Source organism: Salvelinus fontinalis, chromosome 2 (genome assembly GCF_029448725.1).
Source record: "Salvelinus fontinalis isolate EN_2023a chromosome 2, ASM2944872v1, whole genome shotgun sequence".
Classification (NCBI taxonomy): Eukaryota; Metazoa; Chordata; class Actinopteri; order Salmoniformes; family Salmonidae; genus Salvelinus; species Salvelinus fontinalis.
Window position 1 is genome coordinate 14,663,785 of NC_074666.1, and position 25,080 is coordinate 14,688,864.

A 25,080-nucleotide genomic window follows, 5' to 3' on the forward strand; every position below is an offset into this window, starting at 1 on the left:
AAAAAAACTACATTAAATTGTTGCTAGCAGCACAGTCACCAATGCTCTAGACAACCTGAAAACAGCCTAACCAGCTCTGCTAGGGAGAATAACTTGGAACTCTTTAGACACCTTGTAGAGTCCATGCCCTGACGAATTGATGCAGTTCTGAGAGCAAAAGGGGATGCAGCTCAATATTAGGAAGGTGTTCCTAAAGTTTTGTACATTCAATGTATATTTGGCCTTGTGTTTTAGGTAATTATCCTCCTGAAAAGTGAGTTTGTCTCCCATTATCTGTTGGAAAGCAGACTGAACCAGATTTTCCCCTATAATTATACCTGGACTTGGCTCTTTTCTGTTTCTTTAAATCCTTAAATAACTCCCATACCCAAAACATGATGCAGCCACCACCATGCTTGAAAATATGAAGAGATATACTCAGTGATGTGTTGGATTTGCCCCAAACATAACACTTTGTATTCAGGACAAAAGGTACATTTCTTTGCCACCTTTTTTGCAGTATTACTTTAGTGCCTTACTGCAAACAGGATGTGTGTTTTGGAATATTTAAATTCTGTACAGGCTTCCTTTTCACTCTGTCAATGATGTTATTATTCCCCTCTTTGCATTGGAAAATCTCCCTGGTCTTTGTGGTTGGATCTGTGTTTAAAATTCACTGAGGGACCTTACGGATCATTTTATGGGGTACAGAGTTGGGATAGTCATCAACAATAATTGCACACAGAGTGAACCCATGCAATTTATTATGTTTCTTGTTAAGCTAATTCTTAATTCTGAATTTATTTATGCTGAACTTATTTATGCTTGCAATAACAACAATGTTAAATATTTGTTGACTCAAGACATTTCAGCTTTTCATTTATTAATTTATAAACATTTCTAAAAACATAATTCCACTTTGCCATGATTGTAACAGCGTTCTTCCTGGGATGAAGGAGAGGACCAAAATGCAGCGCGGCTAGTGTTCAACATGATTTAATAAAGAAGAGACAATAACGTGAACAAAATAACAAATGTGAAAACCGAGACAGTCCTATCTGGTGCAGAACACAAAGACAGAAGACAACCACCCACAATCCCCAACACAAAACAAGCCACCTATATATGATTCTCAATCAGGGACAACGATTGACAGCTGCCTCTGATTGAGAACCATATTAGGCTGAACACAGAAACAGACAAACTAGACACACAACATAGAATGTCCACCCAGCTCACGTCCTGACCAACACTAAACAAGCAAAACACACAAGAACTATGGTCAGGACGTGACAATAATTGGGGTATTGTGTGGAGATCAGTGACATAATTTCAATTTAATCTATTTTAAATGCAGGCTGTAACAACAAAATGTGGAAAAGGGACTCCTTCCCTTTTTCCACATTTTGTTACGTTACAGCCTTATTCCAAAACGGATTAAATTAATAAGTATTCAGAACCTTTGCTATGAGACTCGAAATTGAGTTCAGGTCCATCCTGTTTCCATTGATCATCCTTGAGATGTTTCTACAATTTGATTGGAATCCACCTGTGGTAAATTCAATTGATTGGACATGATTTGGAAAGGCACACACCTGTCTATATCAGGTCCCACAGTTGACAGTGCATGTCAGAGCAAAAACCAAGCCATGAGGTCGATGCAATTGTTCATAGAGCTCTGAGACAGGATTGTGTTGAGGCACAGATCTGGGGAAGGGTACCAAAAAATGTCTGCAGCATTGAAGGTCCCCAAGAACACAGTGGCTTCCATCATTCTTAAATGGAAAAAGTTTGGAAACACCAACACTCTTCCTAAACTAAGCAATCGGGGGAGAAGGACCTTGGTCATGGAGGTGACCAAGAACCCAGTGGTCAATCTGACAGAGCTTCAGAGTTCCTCTGTGGAGATGGGAGAACCTTCCAGAAGGACAACCATCTCTGCAGCACTCCACCAATCAGGCCTTTGTGATAGAGTGGCCAGATGAAAGCCACTCAGTAAAAGGCACAAGACAGCCGACCTGGAGTTTGCCAAAAAGCAGCTAACTGACTTTCATTCTCTGGTCTGATGAAACCAAGATTGAACTCTTTGGCACCTGGCACCATCCCTACGGTGAAGCATCAAATCAAATTGTATTGGTCACATACACATGGTTAGCAGATGTTATTGCGAAATGCTTGTGCTTCCAGTTCCAACAAGTAATCTAACAATTCCACAACAACTACCTAATACACACAAAGTTAAGTAAATGGATGGAATTAAGAATATACAGTTGAGTCGGAAGTTTACATACACCTTAGCCAAATATATTTAAACTCAGTTTTTCACAATTCCTGACTTTTAATCCTAGTAAAGATTCCCTGTCTTAGGTCAGTTAGGATCACCACTTTATTTTAAGAATGTGAAATGTCAGAATAATAGTCGAGAGAATGATTTATTTCAGCTTTTATTTCTTTCATCACATTCCCAGTGGGTCAGAAGTTTACATACACTCGATTAGTATTTGGTAGCATTGCCTTTAAATTGTTTAACTTGGGTCAAAACGTCTTGGGTAGCCTTCCACAAGATTCCCACAATAAGTTGGGTGAATTTTGGCCAATTCCTCCTGGGTTTGTAGGCCTCCTTGCTCGCACACGCTTTTTCAGTTCTGCCCACAAATTTTGGGATTGCATCAGGGCTTTGTGATGGCCACTCCAATACCTTAACTTTGTTGTCCTGAAGCCATTTTGCCACAACTTTGGAAGTATGCTTGGGGTCATTGTCCATTTGGAAGACCCATTTGCGACCAAGCTTAACTTTCTGACTGATGTCTTGAGATGTTGCTTCAATATATCCACATAATTTTACTTCCTCATGAAGCCATCTATTTTGTGAAGTGCACCAGTCCCTCCTGCAGCAAAGCACCCCCACAACATGATGCTGCCACCCCCATGCTTCACGGTTGGGATGGTGTTCTTCAGCTTGCAAGCCTCCCCCTTTTTCCTCCAAACATAACGATGGTCATTATGGCCAAACAGTTCTATTTTTGTTGCATCAGACCAGAGGACATTTCTCCAAAAACTACGATCTTTGTCCCCATGTGCAGTTGCAAACCGTAGTCTGGCTTTTTTTATGGTGGTTTTGGAGCAGTGGTTTCTTCTTCCTGAGCGGGCCTTTCAGGTTATGTCAATATCGGACTCGTTTTACTGTGGATATAGATACTTTTGTACCTGTTTCCTCCAGCATCTTCACAAGGTCCTTTGCCGTTTTTCTGGGATTGATTTGCACTTTTCGCACCAAAGTACGTTCATCTCTAGGAGACAGAACGCGTCTCCTTCCTGAGCGGTATGGCGGCTGCGTGATCCCATGGTGTTTATACTTGCGTACTATTGTTTGTACAGATGAACGTGGTACCTTCAGGCGTTTGGAAATTGTCCCCAAGGATGAGCCAGACTTGTGGATGTCTACAATTTTTTTTCTGAGGTCTTGGCTTATTTCTTTAGATTTTCCCATGGTAGCCCTGTTAGGCTGGTACTGGATGAAGTGAGGCACCCTGGTAGTCCTGTTGGCCCGGTACTGAATGAAGTGAGGCACCAGGCCCCCTGGTAGTCCTGTGTGCCTGGTACTGAATGAAGAGAGGCACCAGGCGCCCTGGTAGTCCTGTTGGCCCGGTACTGAATGAAGAGAGGCACCAGGCGCCCTGGTAGTCCTGCTGGCCTGTTACTGGATGAAGTGAGGCACCAGGCACCCTGGTAGTCCTGCTGGCCTGTTACTGGATGAAGTGAGGCACCAGGCACCCTGGTAGTCCTGTGTGCCTGGTACTGGATGAAGTGAGGCACCAGGCACCCTGGTAGTCCTGTTGGCCCGGTACTGAATGAAGAGAGGCACCAGGCGCCCTAGTAGTCCTGCTGGCCTGTTACTGGATGAAGTGAGGCACCAGGCACCCTGGTAGTCCTGTTGGCCCGGTACTGAATGAAGAGAGGCACCAGGCGCCCTGGTAGTCCTGCTGGCCTGTTACTGGATGAAGTGAGGCACCAGGCACCCTGGTAGTCCTGCTGGCCTGTTACTGGATGAAGTGAGGCACCAGGCACCCTGGTAGTCCTGTTGGCCCGGTACTGAATGAAGAGAGGCACCAGGCGCCCTGGTAGTCCTGCTGGCCTGTTACTGGATGAAGTGAGGCACCAGGCACCCTGGTAGTCCTGTTGGCCTGTTACTGGATGAAGTGAGGCACCAGGCGCCCTGGTAGTCCTGTTGGCCCGGTACTGGATGAAGTGAGGCACCCTGGTAGTGCTGTTGGGCTGGTACTGGATGAAGTGAGGCACCCTGGTAGCCCTGTTGGGCTGGTACTGGATGAAGTGAGGCACCCTTGTAGTCCTGTTGGGCTGGTACTGGATGAAGTGAGGCACCCTGGTAGCCCTGTTGGGCTGGTACTGGATGAAGTGAGGCACCCTTGTAGTCCTGTTGGCCCGGTACTGGATGAAGTGAGGCACCCTGGTAGTGCTGTTGGGCTGGTACTGGATGAAGTGAGGCACCCTGGTAGTGCTGTTGGGCTGGTACTGGATGAAGTGAGGCACCCTTGTAGTCCTGTTGGGCTGGTACTGGATGAAGTGAGGCACCCTTGTAGTCCTGTTGGCCTGGTACTGGATGAGGTGAGGCACCCTTGTAGTGCTGTTGGCCTGGTACTGGATGAAGTGAGGCACCCTTGTAGTCCTGTTGGCCTGGTACTGGATGAAGTGAGGCACCCTTGTAGTCCTGTTGGCCTGGCCTTTTTTATGTCTCTATTTTGGTTTGGTCAGGGCGTGAGTTGGGGTGGGCATTCTATGTTTTCATTCTATGTTTTGTTCTGTGTGTTGTATTTCTATGTGTTTGGCCTGGTATGGTTCCCAATCAGAGACAGCTGTCAATCGTTGTCTCTGATTGAGAACCATACTTAGGTAGCCTGTTCCCACCTGTGTTTGTGGGTAGTTGTGTCCTGTTTTGTGTTGTGTCACCTTGCAGGACTGTTTCGATTTTCGTTGTTTCACTTTTGTTATTTTTTATTCTGTGTTCAGTTATAATAAATTTAACATGGACACGTACCACGCTGAATTTTGGTCCGATCCTTCCTATTCCTCGTCCGAAGAAGACGACGATCGTTACAAGGGACTGAAAGCCCTGTACTCCCCAAGCACCTGAAAATAACATGTTATAAAAGTGCATGGGTTGAATAATGCTTCCGAAGAAGATATTATACTGTACAGTACAGTATGTCTGACAGTACCTGAGGTTAAGATGTGGTCCTCGTTAGATTAGACCAGGAGGAAGGATCATTAGGATAGACCAGGAGGAAGGATCATTAGGATAGACCAGGAGGAAGGATCATTAGGATAGACCAGGAGGAAGGATCATTAGATTAGACCAGGAGGAAGGATCATTAGATTAGACCAGGAGGAAGGATCATTAGATTAGACCAGGAGGAAGGATCATTAGATTAGACCAGGAGGAAGGGTCATTAGATTAGACCAGGAGGAAGGATCATTAGGATAGACCAGGAGGAAGGATCATTAGATTAGACCAGGAGGAAGGATCATTAGATTAGACCAGGAGGAAGGATCATTAGATTAGACCAGGAGGAAGGATCATTAGATTAGACCAGGAGGAAGGATCATTAGATTAGACCAGGAGGAAGGATCATTAGATTAGACCAGGAGGAAGGATCATTAGATTAGACCAGGAGGAAGGATCATTAGATTAGACCAGGAGGAAGGATCATTAGATTAGACCAGGAGGAAGGATCATTAGATTAGACCAGGAGGAAGGATTATTAGATTAGACCAGGAGGAAGGATCATTAGGATAGACCAGGAGGAAGGATCATTAGATTAGACCAGGAGGAAGGATCATTAGGATAGACCAGGAGGAAGGATCATTAGATTAGACCAGGAGGAAGGATCATTAGATTAGACCAGGAGGAAGGATCATTAGATTAGACCAGGAGGAAGGATCATTAGACCAGGAGGAAGGATCATTAGATTAGACCAGGAGGAAGGATCATTAGATTAGACCAGGAGGAAGGATCATTAGATTAGACCAGGAGGAAGGATCATTAGATTAGACCAGGAGGAAGGATCATTAGATTAGACCAGGAGGAAGGATCATTAGGATAGACCAGGAGGAAGGATCATTAGATTAGACCAGGAGGAAGGATCATTAGATTAGACCAGGAGGAAGGATCATTAGATTAGACCAGGAGGAAGGATCATTAGATTAGACCAGGAGGAAGGATCATTAGGATAGACCAGGAGGAAGGATCATTAGATTAGATAGGAGGAAGGATCATTGGGATAGACCAGGAGGAAGGATCATTAGATTAGACCAGGAGGAAGGATCATTAGATTAGACCAGGAGGAAGGATCATTAGATTAGACCAGGAGGAAGGATCATTAGATTAGACCAGGAGGAAGGATCATTAGATTAGACCAGGAGGAAGGATCATTAGATTAGACCAGGAGGAAGGATCATTAGGATAGACCAGGAGGAAGGATCATTAGATTAGACCAGGAGGAAGGATCATTAGATTAGACTAGGAGGAAGGATCATTAGATTAGACCAGGAGGAAGGATCATTAGATTAGACCAGGAGGAAGGATCATTAGATTAGACCAGGAGGAAGGATCATTAGATTAGACCAGGAGGAAGGATCATTAGATTAGACCAGGAGGAAGGATCATTAGATTAGACCAGGAGGAAGGATCATTAGATTAGACCAGGAGGAAGGAAAACAGGATGGGGATGTGTATGCATGGAATATCTTCCTCTATCCACAATGTCTCTGTTGAAGACATATGGCTTCTCAGATGATGGCAGGCCATTCTGATCAGGATAGGATGAGACATGTGTAAGGGGGGTGTTGATAAAAAAGTAGAGAGAATGTTGAAGGGCATGCACATGTCAAATACTTAGAGAAAGCTGAAATTGTTTTGCATCTATTATGAAGAATAACCATGCATTCTTCATATAAAAAATGCACCATTTTACCCAGCTTGTAGAACACCAACAAAAGATCCTCAAGATGCCCATGGAAACTCCTGTTGAGAGGGAGGGCTTTACCAGTGAGTGACAGGCTGGTAAAACATGGCAACAACATAGTGACAGACTGGTAAAACGACATAGTGACAGGCTGGTAAAACGACATAGTGACAGGCTGGTAAAACGACATAGTGACAGGCTGGTAAAACGACATAGTGACAGGCTGGTAAAACGACATAGTGACAGGCTGGTAAAACGACATTGTGACAGACTGGTAAAACGACATAGTGACAGACTGGTAAAACGACATAGTGACAGGCTGGTAAAACGACATAGTGACAGGCTGGTAAAACGACATAGTGACAGACTGGTAAAATGACATAGTGACAGGCTGGTAAAACGACATAGTGACAGGCTGGTAAAACGACATAGTGACAGGCTGGTAAAACGACATAGTGACAGACTGGTAAAACGACATAGTGACAGGCTGGTAAAACGACATAGTGACAGGCTGGTAAAACGACATAGTGACAGGCTGGTAAAACGACATAGTGACAGGCTGGTAAAACGACATAGTGACACAGCTATAAAACCAGGGTATTCTTTGAGGACTGCCATGTTGTTGCCATGTTGTTTTACCAGCCTGTCACTATGTTGTTGCCATGTTGTTTTACCAGCCTGTCACTATGTTGTTGCCATGTTGTTTTACCAGCCTGTCACTATGTTGTTGCCATGTTGTTTTACCAGCCTGTCACTATGTTGTTGCCATGTTGTTTTACCAGCCTGTCACTATGTTGTTGCCATGTTGTTTTACCAGCCTGTCACTATGTTGTTGCCATGGTGTTTTACCAGCCTGTCACTATGTTGTTGCCATGTTGTTTTACCAGCCTGTCACTATGTTGTTGCCATGGTGTTTTACCAGCCTGTCACTATGTTGTTGCCATGGTGTTTTACCAGCCTGTCACTATGTTGTTGCCATGGTGTTTTACCAGCCTGTCACTATGTTGTTGCCATGGTGTTTTACCAGCCTGTCACTATGTTGTTGCCATGTTGTTTTACCAGCCTGTCACTATGTTGTTGCCATGGTGTTTTACCAGCCTGTCACTATGTTGTTGCCATGGGGTTTTACCAGCCTGTCACTATGTTGTTGCCATGTTGTTTTACCAGCCTGTCACTATGTTGTTGCCATGTTGTTTTACCAGCCTGTCACTATGTTGTTGCCATGGTGTTTTACCAGCCTGTCACTATGTTGTTGCCATGGTGTTTTACCACCCTGTCACTATGTTGTTCCCGTGTTGTTCCTACCACCGAGGGTGATCTCTTTGCTGTGGCAGGTGGAGATCTGCCTGAGGTTGGGCAGGATCCTCAGCAGCCGCCAGGTCTCCCCAAGGAGTTGCAGCCAGGACATAGAGAGAATGAATGGATCTACTCCTGGAGGAAACAGACAGGGAAAACGAGAGGGGGAGTGTTTGGTCTCCTGGGGCCTGTTGCACAAAACTAGGATAAGGGATTAAGCCAGGATATCTTGGTGATCCTGGCTCAATTGATCCGTAATCCGGTTGCACTAAAGATGGATAGGGGGCAGGAGGATATGTTATGGTATAAATTACCATGGAGATTTATTCTGTGGAGCTAGCCTGCTCCAGACCAGGCTAAATTCCAGGATCTATTTAATCTCATCCCTAATGTCAGTCAGCAGTCACCACAAATGGAAACCAATAGTTATTTCACTGCTCACTATACATTGTTATCACATTTAACTAGACCCACTGTCATTATTTAAACGTTTGTGATCATTAATTTCAATGATTTTGGATAAAAAATAATTTTTAGATGATGTTGCTATCATTAGATAATTTACAGTTTCCCATAGACTATAAGGCTATATATAAAATGATAGAATATTAGGGCCACAGAGGGGAAAAAAACACAAGTAATAATATTGTAACCAGTTGTTTTAAAGGAGGACAGTTGTTAAAATGACAGATGTGGGGCATTTCGTGAAATTGTACTTCAGTATGGTTTCATAAACAAAGACATGCTGATGTGCCAGAATATTAAGTATCACATTGTCATAAGTATCAAAACTGTAAAAACAATATGTAGCTTTTCTGCAGAAAGAACCAGCCTCATAAATTTATGACTTTATCCTTTTTCTTCAGTGTGGCCCTAGTACTCTGTCATATAAACAAATACACATTCCATATGAATATAAAAACACAATGTGTAACATTATGTTCCTTTATTGAATAAGGACAAAACAAAGCAGGTAAACCATCAGCTCCTTTCGAAACTGAAGTCACAGTGACTCTACAAGATGGAAAGCACAGAATCCAAGCATATTATACAAAATGATACATACACATTCAAAGGTCTGTATATAACACACCCTGCATGTCTGCACACTAAAATAAATGCAGGACAAATCCATACACATCAACTGAACAGACAAATGAATGGATGCAGTAGCCTCCCTGCAGCCTTGCATTACACACAGTATACCGCACAAACATCATAAGAGGCCAAATTCGTAAAAAAACGAACCCAAAAAAAAACAAATTCCTCTGCCACCGCAGGACATATTTAACCAAAATTGAAAGCACACATACTAACTAAAATAATTCAACACATATTGGTCCCTCAGCAGCCGACCACTGTCGTCATCAGGGAAGATTGCCGGATTGTCCCAGTCCATGGCTGGTGGCACTCTGGGGGCCCTCTCCTTCCTCAGGCAGGCCACATTGTGGAGGACAGCACAAGCCACAGTAATATCACATGCCCTAACAGGGCTGACCCTTAATTTGTGAAGGCAGTGAAAGCGTGCCTTCAGGAGACCAAAGGTCATTTCAACTCTGGCCCTGGTCCTGGCATGGGCATGGTTGTAGGCCTGCTGTGCTTCCTGGGGGTCTGTGAAAGGTGTCAGGAGAAAAGGCTGGCAGCCATACCCCCTGTCTCCCAGCAACACACCAGAGAATTCACCTGTCAACACAAAATCTCATCATTACTACCTCATAAACACAGTGATATTCTTGACACAGCCATGATGGTTATAAATAGGGGTTGTGTGGCTTACCTTGTGATAGGCACTGATAGATTTCAGAGGCCCGAAAGATTCTGGAGTCATGGACTGAGCCAGGCCATTTTGCCACAACATTGCTGATCACACAGTCAGCATTGCAGACCATCTGAAATCATAAGATGAGGAATATTACACCAATCAATGCACATCACTGGCAATGCAGAGTGTTCGTCAATGGACAATATCAAAAAGTTATGTTCACCTGAACATTAATGCTGTGAAAGGATTTCCTATTCACAAAATCGGCCTCATGGGCACCTGAGGGGGCTTTTATCCTTATGTGTGTGCAGTCCACTGCACCAATGACATTGGGGAAACCTGTCACACAAAGTAATGAGTATCCTACTATGTGTTAACAGTTGTCCTGTAATTTGTAGATCCTCTTACCTGCAATCCTATAGAACTCCTCTTTGATGTCACAGAGTCTTCTGTGGCCAGGGAAGGAGATGAAGACATCTGCTAATGCTTTGATAGCCAGACACACACTCCTTATTGTGCGGCAAATTGTGGCCTTGTTCAGCTGTTCTGCATCCCCCACTGAGTACAGGAAGGCTCCACTAGCAAAAAAGCGCAAGGCCACACAAACCATTTGCTCCACACTCAGTGCATGGCTCCGTGCAGTGCGGTGCTTAATCCTGGGACCCAGTAGTCTGCATAGATACCTGATGCCATCTGCAGAAAACCTGTATCTTTCATATAGATGGTCATCAGGGAAGGCCAGTGGGTCCAACCAGTCCCTGAAGACCCTTTCTCGCCTGAAGGCTCTCCTCAGCACAAGTGCTTCTTCATCCACCACATCTCGCACGAATGGGCATGCCATTGTCAGAGCAGAAAGGAACACACAATTTTGGGCCTTCATATAGGCTAGTGGCCACACCTGGTGCTGGGGGGGTGGGCAAAAGAGGGCGATGCCTTATAACGATGACTTGGTTGTACTGATTGCTGGGGAAAAAAAAAAAACTTAGAAAGATGCCACCGTCCTGTGTGCTCACAATAAGAGCTCATATGTCATGGCTCACTTGACTTTACGAGAATATACCTAATTTTTATTTTGAGCTGTGTCATCTTCTTGGAGCTGGGGGAGGAAAGAAAAATAATGATTAATACATTTGTGTTACAGTTAGCACACAGTGTACATTGAAGGCATATCTCACCTCCCTCTCAAGTTTTTTTATTTCAAGGTCCAGTTTCCTAATTGTCCTCTTTTTTATTTCGGACTCCAGTGCAAGATTTTCCATCTTTTTCTTCTTGTACTGAATGTCTATGTCTGCCAGTTCTATTTGGCGCCAGAGGTGGTTGCCATACAACTTTCTGATAGCTTGTGAGCTCTGTGAACACAATACAATTAGCGCAGCTGGAATTTGGCAGGATGTGGTGTCCTTTTATTAATACGCACTATGTTGCCAGGCTGGTTTTCCCACTGTATAGCATCTGGGTCCTGTAAAAGAAATTCGATTTTTTGATTTTGATGAGGACTCCTCACCATTGTAGAGTAAATAGTACTTTCACAGTCTTAACATGATACCTCATGCCTTCTGGAATCCAGAGAGATGGTCTCCTCCTCATCATCGTCTCCATCATGTGCTGTTGCTGCTGCACTGGGGCCTTCACCCTATCACATTTAATCGGATTCACATTGAAGCTAGTAGACAAGACATGCCAGGCCTACAGTATGCCTTTGATGGAGTACTCACTGGATCAGCATCGTCTGGTGCTTGTGCTGGTGGCTCTAACAGGAACACAGTGCTGCCAGACACTGCAAGGCAATAGGTAAACCAAAGTCAGACAGTCCAAATTGATTCAATATGAATGTGGTTGTATCCCATGTAGAGATGGAAGGACATACCTTGAATGAAGCGGGTGGCATCTTGGGAGGAACCTATGCTCGTCTCTTTCCCCCCAGGGATCCCCTCTAAGACGGGCCTGCCTTTATTTAGCTCCAAGGCCATGTCCTCTGCTGGGGTAAGGTCAGCCTTTGGTGACCCACCACCCGTGCCTTGTCTGTGGGTATTCTTTTTCACTGCTAAAACAGTACAGACAATGTGTGAGCAGGCACCTTCTGGGTACAATATATGCTTGTGCTTTGTTAAATATTAGTCAGGGACCATACCATTCTGCAGAATGTTCTTGTATTTGATTTTGACCTGCTGCCATGTCCGTTTTGGCCCGTTCATGTTTAATCTACACACACACACACACACACATTTAATGGAGTCACACTGCAAAAAATTACTTGGTATTTTTGTCTTGTTTTCAGTAAAAATATCAAAATTTATCATAGCTTTATACAGTGTGATGGAGTTACTTTACACAATTTCACTCATATCTGCAGTGCATTTCAATTAAAAATTTAACCGTTTCATAATTACAGTACAACTGCATTTTTGGAGATGTGAATTAAATATTTGAATTGTAATTGTGATGTTTCAGCGGAGCGGTGACTGTGTAATTGTGCACTACTTACGCATTCAGGCGGTCTGCAATACTTTGCCACGCTTTTTCTCTTTGCTTTATCACTGTGGCGGTGTTGCCTTTCTTCTTAATTATATATTTTACCTCCTCGTATGCCTCCATGAGGATTTGTGCTTCCGACGGGGAAAAGTACGCGGCTCTAGTTGCCATGGTAAATCAGTTAATCTGTGATCTGTGGCGGGGTCTATTTGAGTGAGCCGTGAGCGCGCACCTATCCAGGATTGGTTTCACCTGGCTTAATGAATCCGTGTCTGCTCATCCTGGCTTGGTCTTTGTGCAACCAATTAAGCCTGGACGCACATGTTTTGGCTTCATTGAGCTCAGCTGAGTCATTTATCCCGGATGTCTTAATTCTACTTTTGTGCAACAGGCCCCTGGAGGTGTATTAAAATAATGACATTGATTGATGGATGTTGTAGCTAGGCAACAACACTACTGTAGGCATTGTGCTACATTTCTCCAATGCCTGTGGCGTAGTCGGCATGATGGCGTGAAATGGAGCTGCCAATTCCCGCATGTCATATTTGATGTATTTACTTAACATAAAAATTCACAACTCGTATGTTGTGACCAGAAATAGGGAAACCGACTTGTTTGTTCTTGAAGGCCTCCACCAGCTCAGCTGCGTTAGAGAAGGTCATAGGGAAGGTGAGGACCAGAGTATAGCTCTGGTACCTCCATGCTCTTGTAGCAGAAGTACCTCTCCCACCCTATGTCACGACAGATGTGGTTCTCACGGAAGAGGTATGACACCAGGCTCCCTAAGAGGAAGATACAACACAGGCGCTTTGTTCCAATGTCCATAGCATCGTACTGCTTAGCATGTAAGCCAAATATATTGCTTCATTCTAATGAAATCAAAATCAAATCAAGTGGTATGTTAGTGTGGATTTATACATGTTTTCCACAGGGGGTAGATTGGATGGATTGGCTGATAGCAAAGTGAGCTAACGGAACTAGGAAAGCTAGTCTCCTGCGCCAGACTTTCTCCCCAGTAGCCAGGGCTGGGACAACATCAGAGGAATGCCCCTACTCCCAGATGCCCTTTTCATTTTCCCAGACTTTCTCAGAAAGCTATAAATGTCTTGTAAACAGTTTCACAAAAGGCCAAACCCAGTCCAAGGTTACAAGAGGCAGGCTAGATGCACTATAATCCAAAAAAAATACAAACTATGTTTGTTAACAATACAAATGTGGTTCAACGAACCGCTGCCAATCCATTACACATCATATTTCTTTCACAAACTGAAGGACTTTGTCTGTTGAATCTTTACTCATCACTATGTTTTCAAACACTCCAGGAACGTCATCTATTTAGTTTGCTTTTAGACAACCTGCGACACACCCCCTCAACACAACCTGTGGAAATAAGTACTTTGTGAGGCATTGATTTCCTCTCCACCAGGGCCTGTACTCCACCTCTCCCCCAGGGCCTGTACTCCACCTCTCCCCCAGGGCCTGTGCTCCACCTCTCCCCCAGGGTCTGTGCTCCACCTCTCCACCAGGGCCTGTACTCCACCTCTCCACCAGGGCCTGTGCTCCATCTCTTCACCAGGGCCTGTACTCCACCTCTCCACCAGGGCCTGTGCTCCATCTCTCCACCAGGGCCTGTGCTCCATCTCTCCACCAGGGCCTGTGCTCCATCTCTCCACCAGGGCCTGTGCTCCATCTCTCCATGACCCTCAGTGAGGAGACTGTGGGAAATAGGCCACAGTCAAGGTCTTTATTCATCTTCGTGTTCTAACCATAAACAATGCCTTGCTGTGCCCCTGCATTGTAACCGCTGCCTACTCTGGACCACATATCCCCTCTGACAGGGCTTTAATCTGTCGGATCAGCCACTTTCCTGCCATGCCTCTCTAACTTACGACTGTCATGTCCAGAAATGTATAAAAATACGAAAGGAGGTCAAAATTCCAAACTATACTGAACAAAAATATTTAATGAGTTACAGTTTATATAAGAAAACCAGTCAATTGAAATAAATTAATTAGGCCCTAATCTACGTATTTCACATGACTGGGAATACAGATATGCATCTGTTGGTCACAGATACAGTACCTTAATAAAAAAGTAGGGGTGTGGATCAGAAAACCAGTCAGTATCTGGTGTGACCACCATTTGCTTCTTGCAGCGCCACACATCTCCTTCACATAGAGTTGAACAGGCTGTTGATTGTGGAATGTTGTCCCACTCCTCTTCAATGTCTGTGTGAAATTGCTGGATATTGGTGGGACCTGGAACACGCTGTCGTACACATCAATCCAGAGCACCCCAAACATGATCAATGGGTGACATATCTGGGGAGTATGCAGACCATGGAAGAACTGGGACATTTTCAGCTTCCAGGAATTGTGTACAGATCCTTGCGACATGGGGCCTTGCATTATCATGCTGAAACATGAGGTGATGGCGGTGGATGAATGGCACGACAATGGGCCTCAAGATCTCGTCACGGTATCTTTGTGCATTCAAATCGCAATCAATAAAATGCAATTGTGTACGTTGTCCGTAGCCACTCTGTTCACAATGTTGACATCAGCAAACCGCTCATCCACACGACGCAATACACATGGTCTGCGGTTGTGAGGCCGGTTGGACTTACTCCCAAGTTCTCTAAAACGACTTTTGGTAGACAAATTCAATTCTCTGGCAACAGCTCTCGTGGACATTCCTGCAGTCAGCATGCCAATTGCATGCTCCCTCAAAACTTGAGACCATCTGTGGCATTGTGTTGTGTGACAAAACTGCACATTTTAGAATGGCCTTTTTATTGGCCCCATCACAAGGTGGACCTGTGTAATTATCATGCTAGTTTAATCAGATTCTTGATATGCCACACCTGTCAGGTGGATGGATTATCTTGGAAAAGGAGAAATTCTCACTAACAGGGATGTAAACAAATTTGTGCACAAAATCTGAGAGAAATAAGCTTTTTGTGCACATGAAAAGTGTTCTGCAATCTTTTATTTCAGCTCATGAAACACGGGACCAACACTTTTACACGGGACCAACACTTTTACACGGGACCAACACTTTAAAATGGACCAACACTTTTACACGGGACCAACACTTTTACACGGGACCAACACTTTTACACGGGACCAACACTTTTACACGGGACCAACACTTTTACACGGGACCAACACTTTTACACGGGACCAACACTTTACACGGGACCAACACTTTTACACAGGACCAACACTTTTACACGGGACCAACACTTTTACACGGGACCAACACTTTTACACGGGACCAACACTTTACACGGGACCAACACTTTACACGGGACCAACACTTTACACGGGACCAACACTTTTACACGGGACCAACACTTTTACACGGGACCAACACTTTTACACGGGACCAACACTTTTACACGGGACCAACACTTTTACACGGGACCAACACTTTTACACGGGACCAACACTTTTACACAGGACCAACACTTTTACACGGGACCAACACTTTTACACGGGACCAACACTTTTACACGGGACCAACACTTTTACATGGGACCAACACTTAGACGGGACCAACACTTAGACGGGACCAACACTTTAACACGGGACCAACACTTTAACACGGGACCAACACTTTACTTGGGACCAACACTTTTACACGGGACCAACACTTTTACACGGGACCAACACTTTTACACGGGACCAACACTTTTACACGGGACCAACACTTTTACACGGGACCAACACTTTTACACGGGACCAACACTTTATATTTTTGTTCAGTATACAAAATAACAACACCTTCTTAGCCCACAGTTAGATCACAGGAAAGTCTTGAGTCTTTTTAATATCATAGCTGTTGTACCTGGATATTCTCTATGGGTCGTCTTATTGGAAAATGTATGATAAGAGTCGGAAAAGGATATTACTTGTTGAATTCTCACTCTTCACTGATAGTACGGTCACAAGAGACTACAGTGATAGTGATGTCAGATGAATCTCTACCCCTTTGAGTTGAACCTCTAACTGACATTCATATCGGTTCATGTCAAGCTTGCTAAAGACCCCATTTTGTAGGCCAGGGTCTTCGTGTGATGTCTATCAGATACAGCTTAGGCTGATCTGGATGAAGAAACCCCTGCATGTTCTGTTTCAGCTTGTCTTAAAAAAATGTCTCTGTTGATGTTATTGGTTCATGGGTTCTGTGCTGTATTTTACTCTGCACGTTTGGCCTATTCGAAGTGTCAGAGAGAAAGATCTCAAGTCATGCGAGTGAGTGTTTACTTGGGACTGACCCAGTTTGAGTCTCTGTAACGAGATCTGGGCTGATCGTGAGATATCCGCAGTAACAGACGCTACAGTAGCTGTAATCGTAACTTCTATTTAACTCTCAGACAGTTTGGCTGCTTTCTGGAATCCATGTCCTTGAATGGCAGGTGCAAAGCAAAAATAACATTTTCTTGGTTATCAGAGGAAGATTGCCACCTTTTCATGTTGGGCGAGCACTATAGGGAGGTGATTGTTGCAGTCCCCTTTAACAAGGAGTACTGTCTGGTTATCAACCCAACTCCCAGTTTTCACGGCAAGTTACTATTATCAACAGGCTGACTCACAAATGGCACCCTATTCCCTACATAGTGCACTACTTTTTTTACCAGAGCCCTATGGGCCCTTTATAAGCAATAGGGTGCCATTTGAGACGGAGCCTTCATAAAGAGCGGTCTTATGATTCTCCGCTTCCCTCGATGATGGGCTGAAAAAAAATCAAAAGCTCAATCAATGGTATCTTTGTGGGGGTTTTTTCATGTGAAGCTTGTTTGCTGGTGTCCCAGCTTGCTGGATGTTTCATGTGAAGCTTGTTTGCTGGTGTCCCAGCTTGCTGGATGTTTCATGTGAAGCTTGTTTGCTGGTGTCCCAGCTTGCTGGATGTTTGATGTGAGGCTTGTTTACTGGTGTCCCAGCTTGCTGGAAGTTTCATGTGAGGCTTGTTTACTGCTATCCCAGCCCTTCTGGATATTTTATGGAACTGATTTGATTTGTATGTCATGCCATGCCAGATGATTCAGGTAAAGTAATATCAAATATAACGCTTTAAATACAAAGCATATAACAGCAGCTGTACTCTCAGGTCTTGTACTAGATATCGTAGACATGGTTGCTCTTCTCCAAGAAAGAAGCATCTCCCCCTCCTTCAACATATTACATTACATCATTTTGTTTCATTCATGAGAAGTAGGCTATTTCATTTATTTTATCTTAAGAAACGCCTGCAAATTAATGTCCTATTATCTATTCTTCCAGGCTGAATCACAACCGGCCGTGACTGGGAGTCCCATAGGGCGGCGCACAATTGGTCCAGCGTTGGCCGGGGTAGGCCGTCATTTGTTAATAAGAATTTATTCTTAACTAACGTGCCTCGTTAAATAACGGTTACACACACACATCTCTTCTGAGGTAACAGCCAGCCACACATTATGTATTGCCCACTTGACAAGACCGTTATGTCTTGCTGGTTTCATAACCACGTCTTTATAACGATGAGACAGGAATCAGTTCAACCATTTAATGTGCTCAGTCTCAACGCACATTACCCATGATGCTTTTTGTCTATACAACTACGGTAAGTAGTCTCTCTCAATCTGTCTCTCTCAGCTCTCTCTGTCTTTCTGTCTCTCCTAATCTCTCTCTCTCAGCTCTCTCTGTCTTTCTGTCCCTCCTAATCTTTCTCTCTCAGCTCTCTCTTTCTCTCTGGTCCTTCTCTATCACCCCAACACTGTTTCATACTTGCAGGACATAAAAAATATTCCAAGGACAACCTGGTGTACGAGGAGATAAAGCTGAGGTTTCCAGGCCAATACAAACAATAGCTATTCTCTTCCTGCCCCGTTGTGAGCTTCCATTGGATACCCAGACCTCTACGAGAGCGTCACTATCAGTTGTACCAGTACAGCCGCCTCCTCTGCCAACTGAAGAACAACTAGTTCTTCCTCCATTACTGAACAGAGTCAAATTCATTAATTGCCACAAAACCACAAGTTGGTGGTATTTGCTCTGATAGTTGCATAGAGGCCAGACTGACCACCATCTTTCCAAAATGTATTTTGCGCACTTTGTGATGATGCTGGTGCTCTTTGGTTGTTCTCTGGGAAAGTCGTTTGTCCTCCAGCCCTTGGAGAAGGAACCTGCTGCTGCTAATGGCTCTGCCGTCCTCCACCCTGACAGGTTAGTAGTATCACCCCTCGCTGGAGCGACACATCACTGGATAGTCAGAAGGTCATAGAGGACACATCAATTCTGAAAATAATTCAAAAAAATTGAATTTTTTGAATTTCATTCAAAATGGCGTGATGGCGGTAATCTGTCCTTCTAACCAACACAGAAACTTAGTATGTTCTCATTGTGCCAATCCCTGACATAAACTATTTTCTAAATTCCATGCTCAGTTCTACAGGTCATCAAGACTTGAAATAGCCAACCATATATCCAGTGTTAGGCTATTTTAAATCTTGATGACCCATACAGCTGCACCAGGTTATATCATGACTAGCAAAGTCACCTTTGATGGATGCTTGCCGAGGCCTCGTGAAATGAGGCGGGGGTTGTTTGAGAGGTTTACTTGGCTGCATCTAGATTTGAGAGAGCTGACCTTACAGTTCTAAGTGTAACATTGTGTTCTCCCCAGGCATGAACAACACTATCAATCTTTCTTACATGACAACATTCAGGGCACAGAGACAGAGCAACGCTGTCTGCAACTCTCCAGAGACAGCAGCACTGTCAGCAACACTATTTTTAGACATAGAGCCGATCCACCTCAAATAGATATTGTGAGAACAAACTCCCTGAAAAAGTATGGTCTCCGGTTATAGATTTAACGATGCATGCTTTGGTAACAAAGCCAACTTTAGTCTGAGTGAACAAGCTGTTTTAATACTTTAGAATTTAAAGGTTGAACCGGTTGGATTTGTAAAAATCATCTTCAGATTAAATCTATTCCATTAAATTACCAACATTACCCCCAATTTAACAGCATGCCATTAATACATTGATTGAAGTCCATTAAATATTTCATGTACAAAATGGTGCTGTTGATTCTTTTAGAGATTGCCAGATCTCACAAAATGGATGCAAGAGATTCAAAAGAACAGGATATCCATGGTTACGCAATCTGAAGTGTAGGCAGCCAGGACTGAATGCCTGAGAGAGAAGGCTACGCTCCATTGCTAACATTAAAATCTCCTTCTCTCTGTTGCAGTCAAAGGCAATAGGAGGCCCATGGGGCCAAATTCGGCCCTTTTGCAACTTTATTTTTCTTACCAAAGATATCTTAGTAAAAATTACAAATAAAACTTTTTTTTAAGTCACAAGGAATTGTGTAAAATAAAAAATGTCACCAGGAATTGTTTTCTAAAGTATTTCCATGACCATAAACTTAATTTGTTTATTTTCTAACAATAAAATATTTGTAGCATTCCAGTTGTCTTTTTCTTTTAGTATTTATTTTCAGTATAATTGACTGATTTACAAATAAACTAATTTGATTTGCAATAAACTAATTTGTCTGTTTCTGTTCTGTGTGCAGGTGCCGTGGAGAGTTGTTGAATGACATCAGAAAGACCCTTGTTAGAGCCCTGAACCTGCAGCAGGAGCCCCAGGTGGCGGCAGACAGACTGACTGCCATCAGAGAGCAATGGAAGACAGCATTCTCTGCCATCTCTCACAAGACCCAGGACAAAGCAGGTAGCCACATTTTTGGTAGCAATAGAATTTCAGGATCCCACTTAATTTAGATAGTATGACCCTCTGGTCTACTGTATAGGACTAACACACGGTACACACATGTACATAATAATATTGTTGTACAGTGGTATCATACATTTTGTATTGTGGATATGTGTTGGTATGACAGTGTTATATGATGTACTGTTTAATTTTTAATTTTATGTGATATAAGTGTCTTAATGTCTCTGGACCCGAGGAAGAATAGCTGCTACCTTGGCAGGAACTACTGGGGATCCCTAATAAACCCCAGGAAGAGTAGCTGCTGCCTTGGCAGGAACTAATGGGGATCCATAATAAACACAAATATACAATACAAATACTTTCAGATAGTTTGTTGATAATTTGACCATCTTTTGATAAGCAACTGCTTGCTAAGGTTACGGTTAGGGATGGGCTAGGTTTAGAATTGGGGTAAGGGTTAGGATATGGGTTAAGTTTAGAATTAGGCTAAGAGTTAGGGTATGGGTTAAGTTTAGAATTAGGCTAAGAGTTAGGGTATGGGTTAAGTTTAGAATTAGGGTAAGGGTATGGGTTAAGTTTAGGGTTAGTGGATGTTTAGTTGAAATGTTGTTGACAGTTATTGAACATCTACTGACTATCTACAAACCATCTACTAAGGACTATCCAAATAAAGTGTTGCCAACTTCAGTACCATCCAAATTGTAGATAACAGCAGAGGTGAGTAGCTTCCAATGCGGAGAATAAAACCCGGTTCGCCTGACCAAACGTGCTAGCCAGTTCGTAATGGGCTTAAGAGGGCCATATGATCATTACAGTATTCTGCTTCTAGTATTCTGATGCAGAGCATCATCATGATGTTTCTTATTGATTCATATATGTTCTTTCCCTTTCTCCATAGTGGCTGTACCCCAGGCTGAGGGTCCTGCAGCAGACAACCGTAGTGGTCTGAAATGCTGTCCGCTGACCTCACAGATCTTCCTGAAAGGTTCACACCAAAAAATGATAAAACACTGTTAATCTATGAAACATCAATAGAGTGTGTGTGTGTGCGTGTGTGCATGTGTGCGTGCACATATCTGTGGCCATCACCATAGCATTTAAGCCTTCTGTGCTGTCTGTCTTCATTTCTCAATTTAGATCTTGGCTGGGAGAACTGGGTTATCTACCCTGAGAGTTTCACCTATGTCCAGTGCTCACCCTGCAACTCCCAACTGGACCTGAGCCCCTCGCGCTGCCCATCACACACTCCTCCCGCAAAGGACGCCCCCTCACAGGTAAAACAACCCTTCATGTTTCTTAAAAAAGAAAGGTACTTTACTGGTGTGTAGTTGGACATTGTGTGGATTATGATCATAATCAATGTATTAGCATTATGTGAATAAGCTTACTATAATAGTTTTTTTGGCTTGTCCTATTGGATAATTGGATTCTGAGTTGGTCCGCTGCTCCAGGATCCACACCTGGTTTCCATTTTAGTCAGTCCGTAAGTCAAGCTCGATGTTTAGTTTAGTTCCTAGGAAAACAGCAGAACAAATGCATAAATCAAAAACATTCAAATACTTGAAGTTGTCAGCTTGCCTGGTACAGTAAGAAAGTGCAAAGTCTTCCCACCCTGCATACCAGTAAAGCTAAAACAATCAGGCGCACATTAAGATGAAGAGAATTTGTCTCAAGTCTGGGAAAACAGCAGGGAAACAGAGTGTCATGGAGAGACCCCAGGCTGTGCTGGCAGAGATATCAATGTTGTGTCTCGGTATCTGTGGAAATAAGCAGCTCTGTGAGTGAGAAGCACAGCCAGGTGCAAGGTCGATCATGAGGAACATCTAGCAGCCACCTGTGCTTTAGACTTATCACATTTCTCTAAGTGTTTCAACTTACTGTTAACATCTTTTTTATATATATACTTTTTATGGAAATGTATTTGGCTAAAACTTCCCATTCTAAATCCACGAATATGTCAGACTTTATGACTTTAAATAATGTTTCCATCAGGATAACATTAGGACTGGGACCACCAATGAGACACCAATTTTAGGTTATTGAGGATTTTCTTCAAAGGAGGTCCCAGATGCTCAAATCTAAGGTCTTTAACCCTTTAAAAAAAACGTTTACTAAAGGCACATGATTCATAATTTTGCTCATAATGTTATTTCCCTTCATTTAAATTGACTACCAAGTGACACTGGATTTAGACACCAAATTATGAGTGGGATTCTCAAATTTGTAACATACTAAAAGGGTGTGATTGCTAAAAAAAAAAGATTTATTATAAATTTGGTGGTTCAAGGCCTGAATGCTGATTGGCTGTGGTATATCAGAACGTATACCACGGGTATGACAAAACATATATTTTTACTACTCTAATTACGTTGGTAACCAGTTTATAATAGCAATAAGGTACCTCAGGGGGTTGTGGTATATGACCAATATACCACGGCTAATGGCTGTATTCAAGCACTCCCTGTTGCGTCGTGCTTAACAGCCCTTAGCCGTGGTATATTGGCCATATACCACAACCCTTCTGCTCTTATGGATTAAATATAGACTCCTCCCCAGATAAATATATTAAATATGCTAGTGGTTGTCTAGGTAAAAAGAAGGCTACTAGAAGTCTTCCAAAAATAGTGAAGACAGCACTTCAACACCTAAGGTTGTGTTCAGGTTACTATATGATACTCTGTTGTTGACTCCTCCCCCTCTCTCTTGAACTCTAACCCCAGATGTTGACTCCTCCCTCCCCCTCTGTTTTAACCCTAACCCCAGATGTTGACTCCTCCCCCCCTCTCTTTAACCCAAACCCCAGATGTTAACTCCTCCCTCCCCCTCTCTTTAACCCAAACCCCAGATGCCGTGCTGCCAGACCACTTCTACAGAGCATGTGCCCTTCCTCTACATGGATGAGTTCAGCACCCTCACCATCTCCTCTGTGCAGCTCACCCGTGCCTGCGGCCCAGGCAACCCCCAGCCGCCGGCTGAGGATTGATCATTGACCCCCCCTACCCCATCCCAGGGAGTCCCCCTACCCCATCCCAGGGAGTCCCCCTACCCCATCCCAGGGAGTCCCCCTACCCCATCCCCATATCTCTTCTGCTCATGAAATACCTATAGAGTGGACATGGTTGCAACATTCCAGTAATTATCCCAAAATTCCCAGGTTTTCCAGAATTCCCATTTGGAAGATTCTCAGAATCAAGAAGGAATATGCAGGAAATTCAAAATCCTCCAATCAGGAGTTTTGGAAAATCTGTGAATCTTGGGGAAATTACAGGAACAGGTTTTGGCACATAGCCTACATTCCTAAATAGATTATGGCTATTTCCTAGTTATTTCCTAGCTAATTTTCAGAAGCATTTGAATATTGAAATATGTTAATCTTGAGGAGCATAAAGAAAATTGATCATTGTGGCTTTCATAGAATCTCTGGACTAGCTCCCATATGAAACCCTGCTCTCCTCTCTTTTCCCAGAAGGGGGCTTATTGTAAGCAGTGGCTACACAAATATACAGAGAGAATCCTGCACATGCGCAGAAGCTTCGGGACATTTAGGCGGTCTCAAAATAAGAAAAGGTCTGAGTAAAAACCAGATCCGCAGCCACTACGTTCTGAAAAACAGAAAACTGACAGCTATTAGTTCTGGTTGAATAAACGTTGGCAGTCTTGCTTTAATGACATTTCATATGTGCTTTGATGTTATTTTTGACGACGATATTTCACAATCCTGAAGCGCTAGACTGGCAATGGATCAAAGTAATGCTATTCCATGTTCCCCACAAAAATGTGAACACAGGCTTCCCATGCCAAAAAAAATAATCTCTCAGGGTGGGAAAGTCGACCCAGCACTAGGCAATAACTGCAGAGCTCTCATCTAAACGAGCTTTTCCCTGGGACTGTAACAGGCATGGAACCAGTTTTCTACAAAAGTATAACATTTCCAAAAAAATACATTCTGGGTTATGTAAAATAAAGATTCTGATCTCCCCCCCCCAAACAAAAATATTGTTCTTATATGTGCTGTGATTTTCCACTCCATTGAAAAACTCCATGTTTGGACACGTAGAAACTTTGGGCATAGAGATAAATTATAGTGCTACAGGTTTCACCAAACAAAGCCTCTCATTTTCAGTTAAGACATTTGTTCGGTTGCACATATGCAGTCCAAAAAGTATTTCAGTCTGCTACATTTGAGACTTTAATTGTTATCCCTCAACGCTTCCCATGTGCTCCTTTCGACAATATTGTTGTCTATCAGTCCTTAACTTGGTCCACGGCGTTTTCTGGTTTTGGCAGTTGGATAAATATATACTCTTTTTATATTTTCTTTGAGATACACTGAATAAATGTATTCCTTTTACATTTACCTCACATTGCCACCTTTTCACAATGTATTTTCATCATAATATTTATCACCACGATATGGAATGTACCTGAGGTTGTCACAGCTTCACTAAAATGTTTTGCTTTTTAAAAAATGTGGTAAAATGTGTTATTGCCATTGATCACACAGTTTGAGAATTTGTATCAATTAAATGTCTATTATCTGATTAAATTCTTTAATAAATGCTACTACAAGAATTCTGGATTCTAATTTCATTATTTCCAAGATTAAACAGTCAAATATCAGTATTTTTTTTTTTATGCATTGGAGAACTCATACTATTTATAAATGCTGTCAAAAATGTATCTTTATTCACCCGAATTTTAAAACTGCATTTGAAGTGTAACCTAAAAGTGAATAACTATTTATACAGTGACCTCTTAATAGAGGTAGTGATTCATAGCCCCCGGCTGTGGGATCAGTCTGACAGGAAACCTAAATGTACAGGGGGGATGCCAAGAGGGAAACAAGGTTTCTGGGTCACTG

The 25,080-nt window shown here is 43.1% G+C and overlaps 2 protein-coding genes across 2 annotated transcripts; one reads left to right on the forward strand and one right to left on the reverse strand.

Annotated features, from left to right (window-relative positions):
• Nucleotides 1-11,201: 11,201 nt before the first annotated feature.
• LOC129868616 (uncharacterized) lies at nt 11,202-12,887 on the reverse strand. Its single transcript, XM_055942746.1, has 6 exons — nt 12,506-12,887; nt 12,152-12,222; nt 11,888-12,064; nt 11,736-11,797; nt 11,567-11,653; nt 11,202-11,479 (listed from the first exon to the last, which is right to left on the reverse strand). The coding sequence occupies exons 1-6, from the start codon at nt 12,661-12,663 to the stop codon at nt 11,387-11,389; spliced, it is 648 nt and encodes a 215-aa protein (XP_055798721.1). The 5' UTR covers nt 12,664-12,887; the 3' UTR covers nt 11,202-11,386.
• Nucleotides 12,888-18,327: 5,440 nt separating this feature from the next.
• Nucleotides 18,328-24,791, forward strand: LOC129812757 (bone morphogenetic protein 7-like). Its single transcript, XM_055864597.1, has 5 exons — nt 18,328-18,698; nt 20,059-20,216; nt 21,118-21,204; nt 21,357-21,493; nt 23,065-24,791. Exons 1-5 carry the CDS (start codon nt 18,571-18,573, stop codon nt 23,200-23,202), a joined length of 648 nt encoding a protein of 215 aa, XP_055720572.1. The 5' UTR covers nt 18,328-18,570; the 3' UTR covers nt 23,203-24,791.
• Nucleotides 24,792-25,080: the final 289 nt, after the last annotated feature.

What these genes read in the sequence shown, in the direction of transcription:
- LOC129868616 (XM_055942746.1), bottom strand. Translation starts at nt 12,663, where the DNA reads ATGGCAACTAGAGCCGCGTACTTTTCCCCGTCGGAAGCACAAATCCTC. An exon ending in CAAGAACATTCTGCAGAATG is followed by an intron (nt 12,065 to 12,151) that starts GTATGGTCCCTG and finishes GTACTGTTTTAG; the next exon opens with CAGTGAAAAAGAATACCCAC. An exon ending in TGCCACCCGCTTCATTCAAG is followed by an intron (nt 11,798 to 11,887) that starts GTATGTCCTTCC and finishes ATTGCCTTGCAG; the next exon opens with TGTCTGGCAGCACTGTGTTC.
- LOC129812757 (XM_055864597.1), top strand. Translation starts at nt 18,571, where the DNA reads ATGTATTTTGCGCACTTTGTGATGATGCTGGTGCTCTTTGGTTGTTCT. An exon ending in CTCACAGATCTTCCTGAAAG is followed by an intron (nt 21,205 to 21,356) that starts GTTCACACCAAA and finishes TTCTCAATTTAG; the next exon opens with ATCTTGGCTGGGAGAACTGG. An exon ending in CAAAGGACGCCCCCTCACAG is followed by an intron (nt 21,494 to 23,064) that starts GTAAAACAACCC and finishes CCCAAACCCCAG; the next exon opens with ATGCCGTGCTGCCAGACCAC.